The sequence below is a fragment of the Solanum verrucosum genome, unplaced genomic scaffold (genome assembly GCF_900185275.1).
Source record: "Solanum verrucosum unplaced genomic scaffold, falcon-dt-bn FXZP01000254.1, whole genome shotgun sequence".
In the NCBI taxonomy this organism is placed as follows: domain Eukaryota; kingdom Viridiplantae; phylum Streptophyta; class Magnoliopsida; order Solanales; family Solanaceae; genus Solanum; species Solanum verrucosum.
In genome coordinates this window covers 257,606-282,731 of record NW_026019983.1, presented here as the reverse complement: position 1 = coordinate 282,731, position 25,126 = coordinate 257,606, and the positions used below count along the sequence as shown (strand labels likewise).

Below are 25,126 nucleotides of genomic sequence, written 5' to 3'. Positions count from 1 at the left end.
CTGTTCCAATTTCCTACTAAGAATTGATTCAAAGAAAAACATAGAGCTTGACCATGTCTCACTAGTCAAGATTCAAACTTTACAACAGTTTATGACTTGAACAATGTCAGTAGATAATACATAAACAACAAAGACGAGATTTTCATCAATATATACTCAAAATATAATTTTTTGATAAAGAATTTTCGATAAACCTCTTTCTGCCACTCTAGTTCTGTCCCACCTCATAAATATCACTAATTATTATTTTTATTTATTGTAGATTTGACATTTAAAGCCTACTTAAATCATTTGACAAACAAAAGTTATTAGAATTTTTTAATCAATTAAATCTTGAGCCTAGTCAAATATGGGAAGCTAAGTTTCCATTTACACAATATAAATTGGCTTTTGTTTTTAATTCTTAATTTAATAATCGGCAGCTATTTCTTTCATTTTCACATCAAATTCTTTTTCGTAAATTGCCAATAGCATCCATAGAATATTAGGAAGCCTCCAAAAAAACCCAACAGAATATATATCTATCATATAACATATAGTATTATTAAAACAAAAAGTTTGAGGCAATGCGTGGTTATTATTGCATCAATGGGCCCTTAAGTTTGGGATAAGTTTATATTTGTCCCTATTATCATAGTAGTACTGGTCCAAAGTTTGAGGCAATGAGTGGTTGTCATTTCATCACTGGTCCCTTAAGTTTGGGATAAGTCAATATTTGTCCCTATTTTAGTAGTAGTGGTCCAAAATTCGGGGCAATAAGTGGGTATCATTATAAAGATTGAGCACTTTTGATCCACCCGTCGAAACAATTGTCACGTGTTTATACATAACGACTACAAATAGAGTCTACTTTCATATTTTTATTTTCCCCAATCACGATTTATTTTGAGTACTGGTTGATCTTTTTAATAGTAATTCTCTTGTTTGAATTTTTCAATCTTTCTATCATTCATGCAATGGGAAAAAAAAAAATCTCTATCTAGATAATTTTTTACTCTAGTCTCCTGAAACTTTCGTTAGCTTCAAATTTCCATTACCCGCCTAGATGTTCTGTTAGATGGACTAAAAATGCTTAACATTTGCAAACTTAAAGAAGCATATATGCTCAACATTAAACAATAGAGACTAAAATAGACCTACCCTCAAATTTCAGGGACCATTCTTGTTAAAAGCTCTTATCACATCCATAAGAATAAAACAGAAAATATTCTAGTCTAATCTTCTAGCTCATTTCCAACAGATAATCAAAACGTTGACCATGCATTAATGTTGTCATAATACTTTCTCCGTCCTAATTTATGCGACACACTTACAATTTTGGGAGTAATCAAATTTTTCATGACCGATTTTTTTTATATATATTTTAAATATCATAAGTTGTTAATTATTGTAATTTATGATAATTTTTACTTAGTTTTCAAATATAAATTAAGGTTTCTATGTCTGAATTCACGGTTAAAATTTAGAAATTTAAATCTCGAACGGAGTTGGTACATATTGTTGACTATTTCTGCTGTGTATGCATGTATATATATATATATATAAAACTAACCTTGCATCTTCAAACACCTAATCTTATTTCCATTCATTGTATCAAATAACTCTTTAAGACATGGCTAGCTATGTCTGGTGGTGGCGATTGATGGTAGTGATTATCGGTTCTGTATTAATGCAGAATCCGGTTTTTTCGCAGCCACAAACAAACTTGTTAGGCAGAGGATGCAGTCAATACAATGCAACAAATTTACCTGATTTCTTCAGAAGGCTTAATGCTAGTTTTGTTGATCTAAGGAATCAATTGTCTAATCAAGACAAACGATTCGCCACGACACAACAGGCTGTTTATGCTATGATTGAATGCAGAAAGTATTTGTCAAGAGCTGATTGTGTGTCCTGTTATGATTCTGCTGTTTCTCTCATCAGAACTTGCTCTGGCGCGAACGGTGCTCGTGTTACTTATGATGGTTGCTTCCTCAGGTGAGTTTAATTCACCTGAAAACAAGTTGGAGTCGACTATATAAGTTTCTTCTAGTAATATAGACTCAATTATGCTGCTTGCACTTTCCAAAATGATGTTATGCTCTTGTTGGATCCTCTTAGAATGCACTACTTTTGAATCGTTGATATTTTTAAAGAGTCTGAACAACGTAAATTGAGAAGAGTTAGTGGTGTTGTTCTTCTCAGCTCAATTCTTTGAAATACTCATTTTGTGTGTTTTTTTTTTTGTGGAGATTTATGTATTTGTTGAACTCGAATTTCGTTTGACTATGTCAATCCTATGAAGGAATACTTCTTCCATATACCAAGAAACAACATAGCGGGGAATAAGTTCCTTAAGGACAGTGAATACGTGATTAAAGCTCCCTTAAGTTTGGTCCAACATCTTATTCAGAAATCTTTATGCAATTGCTCTTAGTATTTTCACATCAGAGTTGTTAAGTCTTGCTTACTAGTTTGATCATTTCTTCGAAGAATCATAAGTCGTTTTAATTCCAAGTAAACCATCTTGTTTGATGTGAGAGATCATGTTTATCCGGTTGTGGTAATCTTCAATTCAAAGAAGATCGTTAAAACTCAACACTGTGAAAAGTAGAACTTTACCATAAACCTATGTTGCTCGGATCCTTAAAAAATATCGTCTAGTGTGTTGGATACTTTAAAAGTTGTTCAATTTTAGAGGATTCAGCCTTTTTTGGAGGATCCGAGCAACATAGATGTAGACTACCTTCTAAATCATTAACTCGTTTCTATCGATGCCCCTTTTAAAAGGTACGAGAGCAACAACTTCTACCAAGACACTACACAACCAGGAAATGCTGAGATCTGTGGGAACCGAACATCTTCTCAATCGAATGCTTTAAGCCCCGTGGCACTACAACTCTTGAATGATCTTAGTACAGCAACTCCAAGAATTAGTGATTTCTTTGCAGCTACAAAGAGGGAAGCATCCGGTGTTACTGTCTATGGAGTAGCACAGTGTGCTGAAAGCATAACAGAAAGTGGTTGCCAAGATTGTTTGACAGTTGCATATAAGAACATAGAAGGCTGTTTACCAAGATATGCAGAAGGAAGGGCTGTTGATGCAGCATGTTTTATGAGGTTCTCGGATAGAGCTTTTTTTGCTGATAACTCGACAACTGATATCACACCATATCTTGGCGGAGGAGGTAGGAAATGAAACCTCTCTTTTTCTCAACTCTTACAGGTTCACAGCCAAAGTACCCTGGTTTTTCGAGTTTCATACCTGAGCTATCACTAACTTTTTATCAAAATACACCTCAACTATCAACTGTTCCCTTTTACTACCTGAACGATGGTGATATTTCAGGTAGGAAAAGGGAACAACCGATAGTTGAGGTGTGTTTTTGGTAAATAGTTGGTGATAGTTCAAGCAGACCTGCACACCAGATAGTTCAGATATGAAACTCAAAAAACTGGGATACTTTAGACGTGTTTTTGACCATTCACTCTTCTTTTTAAGACAAACTTATAATTGGTGGCGTTGCTTTATGTAGGAAGTTCAAACAAGAAGAAAGCCGCCATTATAGGGGGTGTCGCTGGAGGTGTAGGACTTCTTTTGATTATATTGGCTGTTTTCCTATGGTATCGACTATCAAGAAAGCCAAAGACAGCTGAGAGAGGTCAAATGCAGATGATCATTTCTGTATCTTCTTTAGTTCTTTTTCGTCCTTTCGTTTATGTATATTGTTAACTGATATAGTAGTTCATATTCAGGTAATATACTGGGAGCAACTGAGTTAAGAGGCCCGGTGAGCTACAGCTTCAAGGACCTAAAAATTGCTACCAAAGATTTCAACGAAAGTAATAAACTTGGTGAAGGCGGTTTTGGTGATGTATACAAGGTATGTAACACGAAAACAGATGAAGATCCTAATTTTAGTCATTTATTATCTTCGATTTTCGATGTTTTATTCATTTAGTGACTCTAATGTTATTGAACAGGGAACTTTGAAAAATGGAAATGTAGTAGCTGTTAAAAAACTAGCAATCATGTCAAGCAGAGCGAAAGCAGATTTTGAGACTGAAGTTCGTCTTATCAGTAATGTCCATCATCGCAATCTCATCCGTCTCTTGGGATGTTCTAACAAAGCATCAGACCTACTACTTGTTTACGAATACATGGCAAATGGAAGCCTCGAAAGATACTTATATGGTTGATATTTTTATCTATCCGCCTTTCTATTTTCTCTGAGTCAAATCAAGGAAAAGTCTTAAAACTCATATTACCTCTCATGGTTTTGCAGGCGACAGACGAGGGATGCTCAACTGGAAGCAAAGATTCAATATAATCTTTGGCACAGCTCGTGGCCTTGCATACTTGCACGAGCAATTCCACGTCTGCATCATCCATCGAGATATAAAATCCAGCAACATTCTACTAGACGACGAATTCCAGCCAAAGATTGCTGATTTTGGGCTTGTAAGACTTTTACCTGAGGATCAAAGTCATGTTAGCACTAAGTTTGCTGGGACCTTGTAAGTCGAACTTCTCGAGTTTCCTGATATAAGTAAAGGCATTATGAAAAAAATGTGAAGAACTCAATGTGATATAATTGACACAGGGGATATACTGCACCAGAATATGCAATTCATGGACATCTAACAGAGAAAGTTGACGTCTATAGCTTTGGTGTTGTCGTTCTTGAAATAATCAGTGGACGGAGGAGCAACGATATGCAAATCGAGCCTGTCACTGAATATCTCCTTGAACAGGTCTATTCTTCTTTTCAAATATACCATTTTTCTTTGAGTTAATGATAAAACAAATCTAAACAATCACATTTTCATGAGTTCCACACCTCAACTTTCTATTTACATATCTAAACTATCACCTTTTTGCAAGTTTCATACCTCAATATTGAGTTGGCTTACATGAGCCTGTTGGCGATTGGGAACAAATATTTGGTCAACTCAACATCGAGATGTGTTTTTCATACAAGAAGAGTGATAGTTTAGGTAGCTAAACGGATAGTTGAAGTATCCAACTTCTCTTTCCCCATTCTAAATGCATTTATCTGTGACATGGTGAAATAGGCATGGAAGCTTCACGAAACTGGAACGCCTGTAAAACTGGTGGACGAGACATTAGACCCCAATGAATACAACGAACAAGAAGTGAAGAAAGTCATAGAGATCGCGTTAATGTGCACACAGTCACCGGCAAATCTTAGGCCAAGCATGTCTGAAGTTGTTGTCATGCTATTAAGCGATCGTAGCACAGAATCAAGAGCACCAAGCAGGCCTACTATCATTAGCATGGATAAGAGTAAAGCATTCGACGCATCCATGACTACAGGATCATCAGCGTCTACTGCAACCAACACTTTTAGTGATTTCACCGGCCGCTAGTATGTTGTAACAAACAACAACTACGCTTCTGTCCCAAACAAGTTGAGGTCTAGAGATTATGTTGGCCCCATAATGGTTCTTAAATACTCATGTTCACATAAATAGTAAAAAGATGGAAGTACAAGAAAGAGTAGAACATTTATATAATTTTTTCCAAATTGCTCTTTGTAGCATTACTTGCAAAATATTAGTCTGTGTGTTTCAATTTATTTGTTTTACTTTCCTTTTCCGTTTATTACAAAAACAATTCTTTTTCCTTTTTTTTGGCATCTCTTTAGTTTCAACTTTCCGACTGATATGTTTAAACCATAAGATTAAATGACATTTTGGTACTTCATACATATCTTTAATCTAAGACAAATTCAAAAGTCTCTTTTATCTTCTTAAACTATGTATCAAGTCAAAACTAGACAAATAAATTGAAAACAGAAAACCGCATATTCCTAATCCGAAACGATCACAGTATCTAATTGTGAATTAGTGGATTTACGATGTTCTCTCCTTTTTAGTCTATTCCCAAAGGAATGACACTTGTCTATATTGGAAACTCTTTGACTGACTTATAGCTTTCCATTTTACCCTCAATGACATGCTCTTATATATATAGCGATAGAAATGTCAATACTAAAATATTCATGATTAACTTTTTTTTAAAAATAAACATATATAATATAATTAAATTACATAAATACACAACTTAAGATAATCTATAAAATTTCTTAACATTTTAAAAATTACAAAAATCTCCTCTTGAGATGATCCTTATCCCCTCTCGAGTACATCTCTATTCCCTCTCAAATACATCTCTATCCTCTCAGATATATCCCTATCCCCTTTCATACATCTCTCCCCTCTCGGATACATCCCTCCCATTAAATAATATATCATTTGTAATATATTGGAAAACCAAGAAATATATCTGAGAATAATAAGAATCAGAGATTTTTGTAATTGGAGAAACTTTTGGAATAAGATGTAATTAATCTTCAAATGTAAGGAATTCTTGTAAGTTATACTATAATATAATAAGGGAAACTTACATAAATATACTATAATAAAAAAATATTTACCATCTATAGCAATAATATTTTCTTTTCACTTAATCATTTTTAATACATTTATAATACAGTTTTAATACATATTACAAAAATAACAATTTATTATTCACATATAATATAAGTTTTATTGATGGATAATACATTTATCGCACATTTTAATACACTTATAATACAATGTGTCAATATCTTTTAAAAAAAAAGTTATAATACATATATATTACATACATAATTCACTTTTAATACATATATATTACATACATAATTCACTTTTAATACATATTGCAGATTTAACATAGTATTGCTATAAATGACAATAAATAAAACGTATGAGTAATATTTATTAAAATGTATGAATCCAAGTAATTTTTCCATATAAAATATTAGGGAAAACTACATAAATGAGCCATAAAATTCAAAATAATTACAAGTTCATATCCAAATCCAAAGTAATTCATGAAATACCCATTCTCTCATAAATAATTACACTCCATACCCCCATTCATTAAGTGTGATAATTTTCGCTTAAGTGATACTAAATTGGTATCATATAATGTATTGGTATCATTAAAGTTGATAATTTCGCTTAATTGATACTAAATCAGTATATATATATAATGTATTGGTATCATTAATGTTTCTTGTTCAGAAATTACATATTAGTCAATGATACTTTAAGAGTATATATGTATATTGTTGTGGTATCATTAAAATTTCTTATTCAGAAATTACTCATTAGTCAATGATCCTATAAGAGTATATATATATTTTATAGTATCATTAAGGTTTGTTGTTAAGAAATTACTCATTAGTCAATGATACTATATAGTATCATTGACTAATGAGTAATTTCTTAACATCAAACCTTAACGATACCAATACAGTATATATATACTAATTTAGTATCAATTCAGCAAAATTATCCGTCTTAATGATACCAATACAATATACTTCCTCCGTTTAAAAAAGATTGGTCTGGTTTGACTTGGCACAAAGTTTAAGAAATTAAAGAAGACTTTTGAATCTTGTGGTCCTAAATTAAAGTTATGTCAAATGTACAAAATTGCCCTTAATCTTGTGGTCTTAAACATGCCACGTGGAAAGCAAAAAGTAAAATGTTACCAAAAAAGGAAAGAAGTCATTTTTTTGAAACTGACTAAAAAGGAAAGGAGGTCATTCTTTGTGAAATGGAGGGAGTATATGATACCGATTTAGTATCAATTAAGCGAAATTAGTTAAGGGGGTATATAGTGTAATTATTTAATGGGATATAAATGTAAAGGGATATATATTTATAATTATTTTACTTTTATGGGATATTTGCTTATTTTTCCCAAAATATTATAATATTGGGCCCGTAAACGGGCCTTTGAATATCTATCTAGAGTAGTACTTATACAAGTAATAAAATTTGTGGGCGGAATGCAAATGAATCGGGCGGGGCACCAATTGTACATACGGGTACGGGCCACAGATAAGGTGGATGTGCTGCCCTAATTGTAATTGAAACTGAAATTGAAGAAGGAAAGAAAAGAGGGTTATGGCGATGGATGATAGACTGCGGTGGCTGATGACGTTGCTGGATCTGGAGATAATGACTCGTAGAATGGAACTTTGGGGGATGAAGAAGGAGAATCAGAAGCAGGATTGCATTAAGGGCGTAGCTGAGATGGAAAACCAGGATCTCATAACAGAGATGGACGATCTACATCACATCAACAAGAACAAGAACAAGGAGCAGATGAAGATGAAGATGAATCAACAGGAGGAGGAAGAAGAGGAAGAGGAAGAGTGTTTCTGCACCTCCATTCTATCCTTACAAGCGCGAACAACTCGCAAATGGATTTGTATACCTTATCAAGCAACTGGATGGACAAAAGAAAAAACATGGAGCGATAAAGTTGAAGCTGATTGTCAAGGCAGGGTATGCAATTTAATTTTTTGTTAATATTTTTTTGTGACTAGCTCTAGCTCTAGATCAGATCTAGAAGTGATTTTCAACAAAATTATTTTAGGTTTTTGCGAGACCGATGCTATGAAATAATATATAGATACATACATGTATGTTTTTGTGAGTACATTCAGTTTGTATTTTGGGGCTTTTTCAGGTCCATTTGTGAAAATGAAGAACAACAGAGATCATACGTTTTTTTCTTTTTCGAATTCCTCTTGAGTTAACTACTGCAAAACAATACCATTAGCAGAGAAAAAAAAAAGTTGTAAGATTCAATAGCCAAACCTTTCTACACATATTTACCAATTGTGAAACTACTTTCAAGGCATCCTCCATGTTATTCACTAAAAACACATATGTGGTCTCATCATGAGAAAACTTCCGAGAACTCCAATGAACGTTAGTCTCAACAAGAACATGATAAAAAACAAGTTGGCGTGGGTTGTTCAGCAACTTGTTTTTTCTCATGTTCTTGTTGGGACTAATGTTCATTGGAGTTCTTGGAAGCTTTCTCATGATGACACCACATATGTGTTTTCAGTGAATAACATGGAGGATGCCTTGAAAGTAGTTTCACAATTGGGAAATATGTGTAGAAAGGTTTGGCTATTGAATCTTACAACTTGTTGTTTTTTCTCTGCTAATGGTATTGTTTTGCTCTTAACTTTTACTCAAGAGGAATTCGAAAAGGAAAAAAACGTATGATACACCGGATTCGATTTCTCTCTTGTGATGTAAAGAGCCATCGTAACCAAATTTTATGTTCATACATATATCCAGGAACAAAGGTTGTATGTTTCCTCATATATATTTTTTATTTGCAAATCTCAAACACCATGTTAATAATAGCTATGTATATATATATCCTTTAGAATGCAATGCCTAGCTATGGTACAGCAGAGTCAATACAAGCTTTATCCAAAGATGCTGCAAAGAAATTTTACAACAAGTGGTACATCCCCACTAAAATGGTGCAAGTCGTTGTGGGTAAATTAGATGACACAGGTTAATGTCAATCTCTCTCTAGAGGAAAAAATCTACTAAAGAATTACAAATTTTAGTCATTTTTTTTCTGTCTTTCCTCTTCAATTTCAGGTTCATGGAGTAGCTGAACGGATTAAAAGCTCTTTCAATACCAAGAGTTTAAGTTCTGAACCACAGTATTTCATAGCATCGGTCTCGCAAAAACAGAGGAGGACGATCTACATCACATCAACAAGAAGCAGAAGATGGATAGTGAGATGGAAAACCAGGATCTCATAACAGAGATGGAGGATCTACATCACATCAACAACAAGAACAAGGAGCAGATGAAGATGAATCAACAGGAGGAGGAGGTATGTGTTTACACTCAACTGACTTTTTTTATCTGTAAAATATCGTGATTGATTGATGATTCTGTCTTTCAATTTTGCTTACTTCAGCTTCAGCTTCAGGGCACGTCGTTCACGTATAAACCGATGCATTGCTTGACAAGGTCACCCCATCTTATCTTTGGAATTCCTTGTATACCTCCGGAAGAGGAAGAAGAGACATCATGGGGTATTGCTCCTCATTGGTTAATCTAATACTTGCTTCTCACATCCTTACTACTTTGCTCTAGTTTGGTTGCTTATATCACATTCCTAGTAATGTTTTCATGTATATACTTTGTTCTGAAATCATCAATGAGTTGACATGACCATCATGTTTAGGCCTCGAACTTATGAATTCGAACCAAGAATGGTGGTAGCTAGGTCATTCTAAGTACAAAAAAGTTCAGTTCAATGTCGAGATGCAATATCAATTTGCTCCTGTTTTTTCATCTGATTGATAATCTATATCTTTCTCCGTATTTTTCAACTTTTGCGCGTCAGGTTTTAAGATAATTATGGTTCATGTTATCATATCCCCGCCCATCCCCTTATAAGTTGTCTATATATCTCTGCCCTCCATGAATGTTTCCTAGCTAGGAATTATGTGTATCTTAGAAACGTTCTTGTGGATGCTTTATATTTGAATCTCGTTCAGCAACTGCAATGAGATAGGTAATAGAGTAGTAATATTTACATGTATGTTTTACTGGTAGTGGAGTAATGTGATAAATTCGTGCCTTGCTATATATTTCAGAGTAATGTCAAACATTACTTGTTTCTATGCTTTTGTTGCACTGTATATGGTTGAGTCTGCCACTATATATCTTGTCTTCCTATCTAGTTTCAACTTGTGAAAAAAAGAAAACCTCCCACTGATTGGGACTGAACTTATGCAAAAGTTGTGAGCATGACAGATTATAAAATGTTCCCGTTCACATGATTGTAAAGCTCTAAGTTTGTTCTTAGAAATGATGTTCATGTAGATAGATGTTCACGTGTCCTCACTCACTCACTCATCTTCCTGGTAAAATGCAAAATGTGAAATATGTTTTCTTGTCAAATTCCCAGAAGTTGAACTTCAAATTTTGGATTTCTTAATTTACTAAAATAACTATGCCAGGAAATTACACCGTCATCTTTTATTTACTAAAAAAATATGAAGATCCCAACCAAAGAAGATTCTGAAAAAGTAAATGCTACGTAGAAAGCAAAAACGCATTAAATAAGGGAAGAGTGAAATTGAACTTTTTGTCTTTCAAGCCAAACAAAACCCATCTAACAGGGTGTTTGGATGGGCTTCTTAGGGAACCCCCAACTTTTTGCTTTTGACCTTCTTTTCTTTTTGTACTTTCTCAGCTTTAAAAAGTTTTTATATTTTTTAAAATTAAAAAATAACTTAAAAGTTAAAAGTCATTGAAAATAAGTCAATATAAACACCTCCTAAAAACTAGTATATTAAAGATATGGTGTATTGGATGTTATTGTTTTTTTCTTAATTAGAGGTCTCCACAATTTGAGCTTTTGGATATGAATTTTTTTTCTTGGTAAACACCGTTTCCACCCCGAATAGGGCACAAATCCAAAATACTTCATTCATTCCTTTTTTGTTGTTGTAGTTTCATTTTTGAGAGTCAAGCTATATGAATTTTTCATCATATTGATATGAATAAATTATAATTTATAGTACTTTCCCTATAGTTTTTGAACATACAAAATTTTATTTTAAGATATCATTTTTTTGACACGCAATTTTGGTTCAATGAAACCTCCAGTACCTTGAGGAGGCTGTGGATTACATACAAATGAAGTAGTTTGAGTAATGAGACAAGTTAGATAGATAACATGCACAATGTAGGTAGAAAGAAGGGTTAAGTGAGAGTCCCATAGTCTTACCTGCCATCCAAGTATGAAAGGCTCTTCTTGGATGCAAACCACAGAGGCTAAACTACTACCTATTATATCTTTGTAGCTGTTGATCATATCCTAATGTGAACATTTCTAGTAAAATTGTGATATATTTATCTAATGTTCAGAAATCCTCAAGGATCGATTTGCACTTTTGTGAAATTATTACTTATAATATACACGCAAGTTCAAGCTATGTTGTTCAGATTCTACAATAAAAATATTATTGCATATGTAGGTGATGGTGATCCTTCAAAAAAGTATACTACTTTTGGAGAACCTGACACCCCTGTCGATGTTTTTGAAGAGTATGAGGAACGTAGAGTCGAGGAGGTGTATACTATCATATATCATTTCCCATGTTATTACAATTCTAAGATGAGTTTGTGTTATATGGGACAAACAAGAACATGAAAGTGTTTAAAATGTCATCCAACCAATTGGCAAACTATACCACCTTTCAACAAAATAAATGTTACTAGCAATGTAGATAAAAGGAAAATAGTGTATAATAGAACACTTATTGAGTGTGTAATGAATTATGGTTGGCTATTTCTAATTAATAATATAGGACCAACCTATTCTTCTTTTTTGGTGATGGTGGTGTCGGCCTGTCAAGGTCAGTTTGCAATCACCTCAACCAATTCCACCAACACAGATGTTAGATAACTCTTTTCACCAAGGCTCTATGAATAGAGCGCAATTAAGTGTCATGTTAAATGGGGCAGGGCAAGACCTAAACCATTGACTTAAACAGGATGGGGAGGGGTGAGGTAGGGGAAGACTTAAACCTCCCCGTCCTATTGCCATCCTTGTAGCCATATCCATCGCTTTCATTTTCTGTATGGCTAGGGAAAGCTAGTTGCTCTTAGATTATACATACAATTATCATTGACTATTCAAAAACAACATTCGATATTTCATGGTTTATAGTGATTAATCCAACAACAAATAGAAGAGAAGATTTCACATGATGTAACCTTAATAGGGCCACTTCACAATAATTCAGTTCGCTTTCCACCAAATGTTCGATATTTGCATGAGAGCACTAGACTAATCCAGATTCACACCACGTAAAGTTAATGTTACATTAGCAGCCAGCTAGAAGGAGAAGACAAGTTAATGGTCTACTTTGAGCAACTAAGAGAACAAAGAAAATGACCTCTTTGTCCAATTTGAATAGTTACACTATTTTTGGGAAATGATATTTTGAACTTATACATGTATCTACTTCTGATTCAACTTAGAAATATATCAATTTAAAAATATATGTTCTTCAAACATATTAAGAGAAATAACAAAGAAGGGCATATATGCTTTAGTTTTTGGACTGTAGGGGCACCGATGTCCCAAAAGTATGACGGAGGGTATCTGCATACCATTTACGATAGTTCGGGGGTATCTTTATCTTTTTTCCTATTAAAAAATACCAAAACACCAAAAGGTAATAATTAATCCAAAAGAATTCATTTATGTAAAATTTCCATTTTACATTACTCAACCCCCAACAAATTAGAATGAAAAATATACACAATACATAAATATGCCCTTTAATTTGGCTTCAGTCATCTATGTCATTCAACTTTGTATGTGCACAAGAAAACACTTAAAACTTGTATAAAATTGCACAAATAGACATACATGTCCTGCTTGACATAATACATGTAGGACGCCACATAGGACTTTCCCAAAAGCAGCGTAAGTGAAATCGAAACGGAGAAGCAGAAGCCGAAGCCGAAGGCGGAGATGCTGAAGATGAAGATGGAGAATCAGAAGCAGGATGAAGAGGTGTGTTTGTGTTAAATGGGACAACAAGAACATGTATGTGTTTGTAAAATGTCATCCAACCAATTGGCAAACTAAACCACCTTTCAACAAAATAAATGTTACTAGCAAGGGGTTTGCCTTCTGGGTCGAGCTCGTTGCACCAGGTTTGCCTAGTGCGGGTTACCTTTCCTATGTGGTATGCGAGCTATTGCATAGGAGCGGAAGTTTTACCCTGTGCGCACCCAAAGGGTAGCGGCTGCGGGTTTCCCTTGTCATCAAAAAAAAAAAAATGAAGATAAAAGGAAAATAGTGTATATTATAGAACACTTATTGAGTGTAATGAATTAACCCCACATCATGGTTGTCTATTTCTAATTAACTAGTCCTTAGGAACGTGCGTTGCACATTTATCCCATATTATTGAATTATTATATAGAAAATATTGAAATTAACAATATTAACTTTATCATTTACATCATATTCATTAAATAAAATTCATAATAGTGGAATGTTTTTTTTTTTAAATCATAACAGTGGAATGTTGCATTTGCCATCAAGCAAGAAATGTGAAGCTAATTAAGATAATATAATATGTAATGGTATGAATATGTCGATATAACTTATCCTCAATAATCTCTCATTACGCACTTTACACGTAGATCCTATATCCAATTTGAAAACATAAAAAGAAAATTTTAAGAATAAATATAAAAATCACTTACAAAGGAACCAATTTACATGAAATGAAACCAAAATTTAAATTTTTGGAACATTTCCAAACACCTTCGAGAGATATGTATCCTTCATCTACATCAATTAGAATAAAAAATAAAATATAAAAATTATTAGTGTATAAAAGAGTATATATCTTTATTTCATTCTAATCCATACATAGTGATAAAATCTATTGTCTTCCAAATATGTGAAAATTACAAAAATATACTCCTTAAGACTTTTATTAACAAAATATCAATATATTTATATTTAATTACAAACTAAAATTTTAAATTACATACATAACAAACATTTAATTTTTGTATTTAATTTAATTTTGTTTTACAGGTTTTTCTCTCTCTTACTATTAATATTTTGTGCCTTTTATATGAAGTATAATTAGGATATTAATATTTATCAAATATTCTCCCTCTAAACAGTTTCAAACTTTTTTTGTTTATAACAATAACATTTTAATTATACATATGACAGCTTATTAAATATATATATCTTCACACGTGTTTATACCTATTTTTGTGCCTTAGTGGCTTATTTTATGGAACTCATTATTTATTACTTTTACCATTTAGATTATCAACACAATTATAATTGCATACATTTCTTTTACTTGAATTTTTTTTTTCTCTTTTTTACGTGATACAATTACTATGGTAAAAAATATTTTTCTCTCTCTTCAATTACGTTTTTCTTAAATTATCTGTTTTAGATTTTGATGCTAATTTTTTCTCTCTCTCTCTTCAACGTTTTTTTTTTAATTATCTTTTTAGAATTTGATGCTAATTTTCTCTCTCTCTTCAATTACGTTTTTTCTAATTATCTTTTTAGATTTTGACACTAATTTTTAGGGAGTAAAAATGTATCATCTAATTAATATGATTTCTATCCTTAAACACGTTTCTCATTAATTTCATACAATTACTATTGAATTTATTTTCTCTCTCTTTAATTTCATTTCAACTATTATGGGAAGATCTTTTTTTACTTCTCTCTTCAATTTTATATATGTTAGTTAAAAAGGGGTGGGGTGGGGGGTGAGTATATTAAATGGTATAGAATTTGTATTATATCGTTGACCATTTTTTTTGTAATTATAATAAATAACTTATACCAAAATATAATCAAATTTTACTCCTATTATAAACCATAGCACCGTTCAATAGTTTTAACTTTTTTAAAAAAAGTATATTAAATAATGTACATTGTAGATTAAGTTTGGTGTACAATTATTTTTAATCACAATGAATAACTTACACCAACAAATAATTAAATTGCACATGAAGTAAAAATTCATGATTATAACATTAATATTTGTTATATATTTCAACTATATGTTGCCTTACACCATAATATTATCAACTATCTATCAATATTTATCATCGAATTAATAAATAATTATACCAATATATATATATGAAAAAATCACTAGTATTAGTAAAAATTCCATTCATAAAAAAATAAAATTAATTACAAAGTATTGTATCTATTTGGTAAACGTCTTTTTGGTGTTTGTGTCATATATCACTCCTTCAATCTTGAAATCCACATACATTCCTGTGATACATTTCGATAAATAGTTAGACACATACTAACATACAAGAATGTATAACATCATAATACAACCACTTATTTATAATTTTTTAAATTACAAATTAATTAGAAATGATATATAATAGGCATAATACATATATTGGACCTTAAACTTGGCTTCAAATTTTAACTTTGACCTCCAACTTTCATAGTGCACAAACAAGCACTTTAACTATCCAACCTTTTAATAAATAAACACGCGATTTTTGGAGCCAAGAGCGTGAAATGCAAACACTGCCACGTGTATTAGTGAGCCACTCAATGGCTGCCAACTAATTAAACACTTTACACGTGCATTTTTGAACTAAAAATAAAATAAAATTAATTAAGGGTAGAGTTGTCATTTCAGCATTTTTTTTTACTGTTGTAGGCCTCAAAAATCACTCCTAACTCGCGCAAAAAACGTGCACATCACGCGTTTTGCCAGGTAAGACACGCGTGTTTATTTATTAAAAGGTTGGATAATTAAAGTGTCTGTTTGTGCACTATGAAAGTTGGAGGTCAAAGTTAAAATTTGAAGCCAAGTTTAAGGTCCAATATATGTATTATCCCTATATAATATGGTGACGCTTTGGTGTACAGTATGGTAACGTTTTGGTGTATAATATGGTGATGTTTTGGTGTACAGTTCAATCTAATATATAATATATGATGTACATCAATATATACACCACAAACTAACCAAGAAATTACCATTTTCAACTTAATTAAAAAAAAAAGTGCACATGATAGTTTAACATTGTTATCTTGAACAATATTGTACATTATGATTAAATTTTGGTGTATAGTACACTATAGTACGAAATACATAAACTAGACCAAGATATACACCATAATTTAACCCAAAATTTTTCAATCATTTTATATAATCAAATTAATTCAAATTTGTGTGTCAAACAATATACGAAGCAGTCATTCAAGCAATATTTTTCATAGTTAACATATCTATTTACACAAAAAATCAAGCAAGAAAAACAACAAAAAAAAACTTAAAACAATAAAAAAATAAAATGAACTATATATTTTAGCAATCAAACTAAAAAAATAATAATTAAAAACTAATACATACTTGTTACACTCCATATTTAAGATCCCATCCAAAAAACACCAATCAATAAAGCTATAGCAATATATGTTTATAAAAACGTTTAATCAATAAAACCAATAAAATACTTCAAAACAATCCAACTTATATTTGTGCATTATAGTGGTATAATTTATGATAAAGAATGCTAAAATTAATTTACTGGTTTAAATGCTATACAGAATTGGTATAAATTTTAGTATTTACAATTATTATGGTGTATATTAGGATTAAAAATTTGTGTACTCTTCAAATTGATATATATATATCATCATTTGAACTACAAACTAACCAAACAATACCAATAAACAAACTAACCACTGTCATATAACAAAACTTTATAAAATCTTATTTTATATTTGTTGGTGTTTTGTTTTTGGTAGATACAAAATAAATAATAGTGCCTAGTAGAATAACCCGATAAATAACATAAAAATTCAACAAAAATACACCATAATATTTTGGTGTATATACGCCACTAACTAAAAAACATATGCATTCAAAATATATGGACTACACCAATATATAAACCACTAATTAACCAATAATTTAACTATAGGCGAGTACCTACGTATGGTACAAAGCAATTGAGAACAATATAGTTTATGTTTTACAAATTCCATCCAAAAAATACCAATCAATAAAGCTATAACAATATATATATTTATATAAAAAAATCAATAAAACCAATAAATATACTTTAAAACAACCATAATCGAAGCAATTATTATGGTGAATACCAGTTTCATTCCATCTCCCGTCGTGCTGAAAAAAATCCATTGAACACACTTTCAGAATAGTGAAGGTATAGAGTCTGATTTTGATTAGAATTATGAGAGAGAAGCAATAACTATATTAGAGATATTTATGGAAGGTAAATAAAAGAGGGGGAGAAAATTAAGGAATTAAAAAATAAATTGTGGGCTGTCATGCTTTAATTTCCGATTTTTCTTTTTCTTTTTATTATTTATTTTATTGTTCCGATTTATTTTTTTAACATATTTGAATAATTTAGGGAAGGTAAAATTATTGGAGAAATTTATGGAAATCGGGATAAGCGTGGCTGATTTGGAATTTAAAAAAATAAATTAAATTCTACTTTTGAAAAAAAAATATTGCTATATAATTGAAAAAAAAAAGTATTGCTATGTTGGTGTAAATACAATTGTTAAGTTGTATACTTAAAAGATCGGCCCTCCAAATATTCATTCTCTATCTATCAATATTATCACATATGATGACGTCTTCGATCCAAATGCAACACTAATGCTACTATCCCTGACAGTTCTAAAAAGACAATGATATTCTTTTCTTCTGTACCTAGAAGATCTAGTGTAAAGGAACCAAAAAAGAAATATTGGAGCAAAATGAGGTAAACAACATAATAGTTAGATATGGTCATAATTATTATCTAGAATAATTATCTTCCAACGATGATAGCTAGGTCAGATCTGAAACATGAAAAATTAAGCTCTAACAAAATAAGGTGAAAAATTAAATGGAAGAAAGAAAAGCAACGACTATATATATATATATATATTATGTGAAATGACAAAGAAAGGAAGAAGAGAGTTCAATTCACTTACCCAAAGTATGTAAATCAGTGAAAGCACCGATTTGAATTCCTCCGACAATTACCTAAAAACTAAATATTAAAAGAGAATTTTCTCAAAATATGAAAATATATTAGATAATGTTAAAAACTAACTTTGTGAATAAATGGATTTCAACCTCCGTGAAAATTTCCAATATCCATTTCCATCATTGCATGCTCCGTATGAACTTTTAGAACTTATACATATTTTTCTTCTGTAAAAAGCAAAAAAATACAATGAAAGTAATAAGTAATCAACTAATGTATATAGAGAGAAATGAAAATTTTATTTAATGATCATGCATTTTTGCAAAAATAATGACCATCGACTGGCCACCTCTTTGCTACACAAATATTATATATAGCTCTCCAAATTTATTACCCTCGCAACTCTTCATTCTCTTTATTTTATATTATAGCTCTCAAAATTTATTACCCTTGCAACTCTTCATTATCTTTATATTTTATTATCATAATTATATAGCAATAAAGTGAACATTTCTCTCATAATTAATTACCTTACAACTCTTCATTCCCCTTCTTTATTATAATTATTATAACAATAGGTGAATATTTATAAGTAGAGAGAGAATAATTAAGATTAGGAAGGAAATGAGAAGCCAATAAACGGAGAAAACAAACAAGTAGGTATATGATGATTAGCATTAGTATAATAATATAATATATTATTATTATTTAATTAATTAATTTTTATTTAGGAAGGAAATGAGAAGCCAACAAACGGAGAAAACAAACAAGTAGGTATATGATGATTAGCATTAGTATAATAATATAATATATGATTATTATTTAATTAATTAATTTTTATTACTTTTTTAATTTAATATAGGGATATTTTCATAATTCAACTTTTGAGGTTAAGCTCTTCCCACTTATAATAATATATGATAATATAGCACCAACCTCCTCTTCTTTTTTTATTATGATAATGTCAGCCTGTCACGGTCAGTTTGCGAGCACCTCAACCAACTAATTTCCACCAACACAGGTGTCAGATAACTCTTCCCATTGCGAGCACCTCAACCAACTAATTTCCACCAACACAGGTGTCAGATAACTCTTCCCATCAAGGCGTATGAATAGAGCGCAGTTAAGTGTCACAAAGGTTAAACGGGGCAGGGCAAGACCTAAATAAAGCATTGACTTAAACGGGGCGGGCAGAGGCAGGGGAAGACTTAAACCTCCCCGTCCTATTGCCATCCCTATAATCATCCATCGTATGGCCCGGGAAAGCTAGCTGCTCTTAGATTATACATACAATTATCATTGACTATTCAAAAACAACATTCGATATTTCATGGTTTATAGTGATTAATCCAACAACAAACAGAAGAGAAGCTTTCACATGATGTAACCTTACTAGGGCCACTTCAATACAATAATGCAGTTGGCTTTCCACCAGATGTTCGATATCTGCATGAGAGCACCAGACTAATTCGGATTCACACCACGTAAAGTTGATGTTACATTAGCAGCCAGCTAGAAGGAGAAGACAAGTTAGTGGTCTACTTTGAGCAACTAAGAGAACAAAGAAAATGACCTCTTTGTCCAATTTGAATAGTTGCACTATTTTTGGGAAATGATATTTTGAACTTATACATGTATCTACTTCTGATTCAACTTAGAAATATATCAATTTAAAAATATATTTGCTTCAAACATATTAAGAGAAATAACAAAGAAGAGAATTATTTCCACCATTTCAATTTATGCGTCGATGTGTACTACAGAAGTAGACTTTAACAACTTGTGGTATTAAACATGTCATGACATTTGTTGCTATAAAAGAACCTCATCGAGGATAAAGCAAAAAATTAAATTTAAATTATGCTTTAATTAAAATGGTGGCATTTTTTATCATCCTTAAATGGAATAGAGGGAGTATTTTGTCATCCTCTGTTAAAATGGAACTACATAATATATCTTCATAGTCTTACCAAGAAAGTCTCCAAAACAAATATTATTGCGCTTTATTCCGTTGTTGTTACTGCTTCCATTTCCATATTCCCTTTTTCAAACTGCTTTGAGATGTATTACTGAGCCGAGGGTCTATGGGAAACAACTTCTCTATCTTTACGAGACCTCTGGCTAGATGATCCTTTTTCCTGTTAAATATAACCACAATCAGTTAAATATTTTTGGACAAAAACCAAACGTGCTCACTTTTGACAAATATAAAGGACCAAAACTGCTCAGACATATATTTGGACCTACCCCAAACACAGTGGCGGAGCCAAAGTTTTCACTAAGGGGATCAAAATATGAAAAGTAAACACAGGAAGACGTCAAAGGGGGTTCAATATCTACAATATACACATAAAAATAATCTTAATCATATATAAACAGGGTAATTTTCCGTCAAAAGGGTTCAGATGAACCTCCTAGGCCCTACCTGGTTCCGAACCTGCCCAAACACATGGAGTAAATATCTATCCATCAAACATTTTGTCATTTCAATTGCATTATTACCTGAATTTCTGTGGATCAAATTCTCAGACATGGCTAACTACGTCTGGTGGTGGAGCTGGTGGTTCACAGTGGCGTTTAACTGTTGTTTATTGATGCAGAAGCCAGTTGTTTCCAACCCACAAACCAACCTGTTAGGCGAAGGCTGTAGTAACTATAATGCAACAAATTTACCTGATTTCTTCAAAAGGCTTAATGAAAGTTTTGGTGATTTAAGGAACCAGTTGTCTAAACATGATAAACGATTCGCCACCACACAACAGTCTGTGTATGCTATGGTCATATGCAGAAAGTATATGTCAAAAGCTGATTGTGTCTCCTGTTTCGATACTGCAGTTTCTCGCATAACAACTTGCGCTGGTGCTAATGGTGCTCGTGTCGCCTATGATGGCTGCTTCCTCAGGTTAGTTTCTTACTTAGATATCTCTAGCACTTAGTTCACATCAAATTTTCTTCAAAATTTAAAGAACGAACTGAACCTTTAAGTACTACTCCCTCCGTTTCATTTTGTTTGTTTGGTTTTGACTTGGCACGGAGTTTAAGAAAGTAAAAAAGACTTCTAAATCTTGTGGTCTTAAACTAAAGATATGTAAAATGTTCCAACATGTCCTTTAATCTTGTGGTCTTAAACATGTCATGTGAAAAGTTAGAATGAAAGAGTGGTCAAAAAAAGGAAAGAGGCATTCTTTTTCAAACTAACTAAAAAGGAAAATAAGACAAACAAATTGAAACCGAAAGAGTAAATAATATGCAGCAGCCTCAAGCTTAATCATGATAATCATAAGTGTTGTTTGGTAACAGTCAAGAATCATAACAGCAATATTTAAGTCATTATTGGCCTGAATACAAGTAAGAACTAAGCTATTAGTTTATCGTTATTTCAAATAAACGATCTCGTTTGGTATGAAATCCTCTTTATTCATCTGTGATTATCTTTGATTCACAGGAAAAAAAGTCACTGAAACTCAACACTGTGACAAGTAGAACTATTCCATACCTTATTGTGTGCAATATGTATACCACTTTCTGAAGCAGCCTATTTTTTAATTGTTAGAGGTTGAAACCCATAATGGATGCAGTGAACAATAAGTTTTCAGTAGTAAATTAAAAGAAGATTTGATTTGATGTAGTTACTGTACAGCATGCTTTGTTATGTTTCCACATACGTTACTTCTTTTTCTAGATTGCTTTGATTCCTTTTTCCTTGAGCTGAGGGTCTATCGGAAACAACCTCTCTACGTCTGAGGTAGGGGTAAGATCTGCGTGCACTCTACCCTTCCAGATCTCACTTTGTGGGACTACACTGGGTATGTTATTGTATTAAGAAGATTCATGAGCATGAAAATGATTGCTTAATACTCTAAATGATGCATTTTTTTTAAGGTATGAGAGCAACAATTTCTACCGTGAAGCTACAAGTCCAGCAAATGCTGAGTTCTGTGGGAATCGAACAGCTCATCTGCCGCATGCTTTGAACCTTGTGGCACTAGAGCTTTTGAATGATCTTAGCATGGCAACTCCAAGAATTCGTGGCTTCTCTGCAGCCATGAAGAGGAAAGAAGCTGGTGTTACTGTCTATGGAGTAGCACAATGTGCTGAAACCATCACTGCAAGCGACTGCCAAGATTGCTTGACAGTGGCATATACAAACATAAAAGGCTGTTTGCCTAAGCATGCAGAAGGAAGGGCTTTCGATGGAGCCTGTTTTATGAGGTACTCGAATAGAGACTTTTTTCCTGATAACCAGATAACTGATATCAGACCATTGCTTGGTGGAGGAGGTAGGACATGAAGCTCTCCTTTTCCAAACCTTACTATTATTAATTCATTGGCATAGCACATCTAGACACCTCTACTCGTTTTCACCATGTCAATTGAACACTCCAACTTACAAAATGATCATCCAGACACCTCCAAAATTTATGTTCCATGCCAGCATCGGGTGTCCAGAGACACTCTGGGGACGACTGACGAGTTGCAGTGTTTAGTTGTTAGTTGAGATCAAGTTGATGTGTCTAGATGTGCGCTCTCAAAGTTGGTCTGCTTAGTTGCCAGGTGTGGCCATGTTTGAGTGTCTGTTTATGTATTGTCCCTCATTCATTTTAAGACGAAGTTAAAATTGGTGGCGGTGTTTTATGCAGGAAGCTCAAACAAGAAGAAAGTCATCGTCGGGGGTGTAGTTGGAGGTGTAGGATTTCTTATGATTGTATTGGCTGTGTTCCTATGGTATCGACTATCAAGAAAACCACAGGCAGCAGAAAGAGGTAAGACATGGAAGATCACCTTATCAATTTGATGTGATCCAAAATACGAAACAAGAAAAAGATAGAATTAAAAGCAACAAATAAAGCTAGACGCAAACAATTTCAAAGAAGTAGACGATAACTATACTGAAAAGACAATAGAATCACCTTCTGCTAGTGAGAACAAGCATTGTATAAGTCCTTGAGTTCCTTTGCTTGGCCCCTTGTGATTGGCCTTGATGGAACTCGGGGTTTTCTTTTCTTCTTTCGTTTGTCCTTATGTTTATTTATGTAGTAACTGATATCATAGCTCGTGTTCAGGTAATATACTGGGAGCAACTGAGCTGAGAGGTCCTGTGAACTACAGATTCAAGGATCTAAAAAATTCTACAAAAGATTTCAATGAAAGTAATAAACTCGGTGAAGGTGGTTTTGGTGATGTATACAAGGTAGGTAACGCTGAAACAGTTGACCGAATCCTACTCATTTATCCTCCAAATTTAATTCATAGGATGATATTTATGTTATTGAACAGGGCACTTTGAAAAATGGACATGTAGTTGCTGTTAAAAAGCTAGCAATGGTATCTAGCAGAGCAAAGGCAGATTTTGATACTGAAGTTAGGCTTATCAGCAACGTTCATCATCGCAATCTCATCCGTCTTTTGGGATGTTCTAACAAGGGAGCAGAGCTAGTACTTGTTTATGAATACATGGCAAATGGCAGCCTTGAAAGATACTTATATGGTTGATTTTGTCTATCCGGCTTATTATTTTTTCTCCGAGTCAAGTCAAATCTTTATGTTCAATAAAAATTTAAACAGATCCTACCTCTCATGGTTTTGCAGGTGATAAACATGGGATGCTCAACTGGAAGCAACGATATGATATAATCATCGGAACAGCTCGTGGCCTTGCCTACTTGCACGAGCAATTCCACGTCTGCATCATCCATAGAGATATAAAATCCAGTAACATTCTACTAGACGATGAATTCCAGCCAAAAATTGCTGATTTTGGGCTTGTAAGACTTTTACCTGGGGATCAGAGTCATGTCAGCACTAAGTTTGCTGGTACCTTGTAAGTCAAACTGCTCGAGTTTCTTTCCTTATATCAGTAAAAACATTATGAGAATAGCAAACATATCAACGAGATCTAATTGAAACAGGGGATATACTGCACCAGAATATGCAATTCATGGACATCTAACAGAGAAGGTTGACGTCTATGGCTTTGGTGTTGTTGTTCTTGAAATAATCAGTGGACGGAGGAGCAATCATATGCAAGAAACTGAATATCTCCTTGAACAGGTCTGTTCTCATTTTCAAATTTCATCTTCTTTTCATATTATCACTAAGTTCTTTCTTCCAACAAAGCTTTCCTATTCGAAATGCACTTGTCACTTTGTTAAAATAGGCGTGGAAATTTCACGAAGCTGGCATGCATGTAAAACTGGTGGATGAAACTTTAGATTTCAGTGAATACAACGAACAAGAAGTGAAGAAAATCATAGAGATTGCCTTAATGTGTACACAATCACCTCCAAGTCTTAGGCCAAGCATGTCTGAAATTGTTGTCATGCTATTAAGTGAGCGTAGCACAGACAGGAGAACTCCTAGCAGGCCTAATTTCGTTAGCATGGATACGATAACAATCGCGAACTCATCCATGACTACTGGATCATCAGCTTCTAATGCAACCAACACTTTTACTGATATCACTGGCCGCTAGCTACATAAGAGTTTACTGTATATATGAAAATTATGTTGACACTCTAGCATCCAATTTCTTCCTTACCTTTTCGTTCTTTTTGTTTGTTTGTTTTGCTTGGTTGTAATATAGATGATTTTTGTAACTAGTTTAAGTCTGATATAGGAAGAGTGAAGCTACAATAAATGTATAAAATTGAAGTTATGGTCAAGATTCGCCCTCCGCAAGTGATGAGAAGTCTAAAGATTTGTTGAAAACATAATTAAACGAATAAGTACATC

General features: G+C 32.8%; 1 protein-coding gene across 3 annotated transcripts; it reads left to right on the top strand.

The window, feature by feature from the left end:
* Positions 1-1,571: 1,571 nt before the first annotated feature.
* On the top strand, positions 1,572-25,006 carry LOC125817826 (cold-responsive protein kinase 1-like). 3 transcript variants are annotated; one of them, XM_049497336.1, is made up of 8 exons: positions 1,572-1,977; positions 2,770-3,167; positions 3,516-3,641; positions 3,736-3,863; positions 3,964-4,174; positions 4,266-4,497; positions 4,584-4,734; positions 5,056-5,536. In XM_049497336.1, the coding sequence occupies exons 1-8, from the start codon at positions 1,613-1,615 to the stop codon at positions 5,368-5,370; spliced, it is 1,926 nt and encodes a 641-aa protein (XP_049353293.1). In that variant the 5' UTR covers positions 1,572-1,612; the 3' UTR covers positions 5,371-5,536. The 3 variants fall into 3 exon arrangements, with proteins under 3 accessions (XP_049353293.1, XP_049353295.1, XP_049353294.1); XM_049497338.1 differs by lacking the exon at positions 5,056-5,536 and adding an exon at positions 24,353-24,918 and having other exon boundaries at positions 1,580-1,977; positions 4,584-4,632; XM_049497337.1 differs by lacking the exons at positions 1,572-1,977; positions 2,770-3,167; positions 3,516-3,641; ... (3 more) ...; positions 4,584-4,734; positions 5,056-5,536 and adding exons at positions 20,882-21,296; positions 22,277-22,674; positions 23,035-23,157; ... (3 more) ...; positions 24,304-24,445; positions 24,552-25,006.
* The last annotated feature ends 120 nt before the right edge of the window (positions 25,007-25,126 follow it).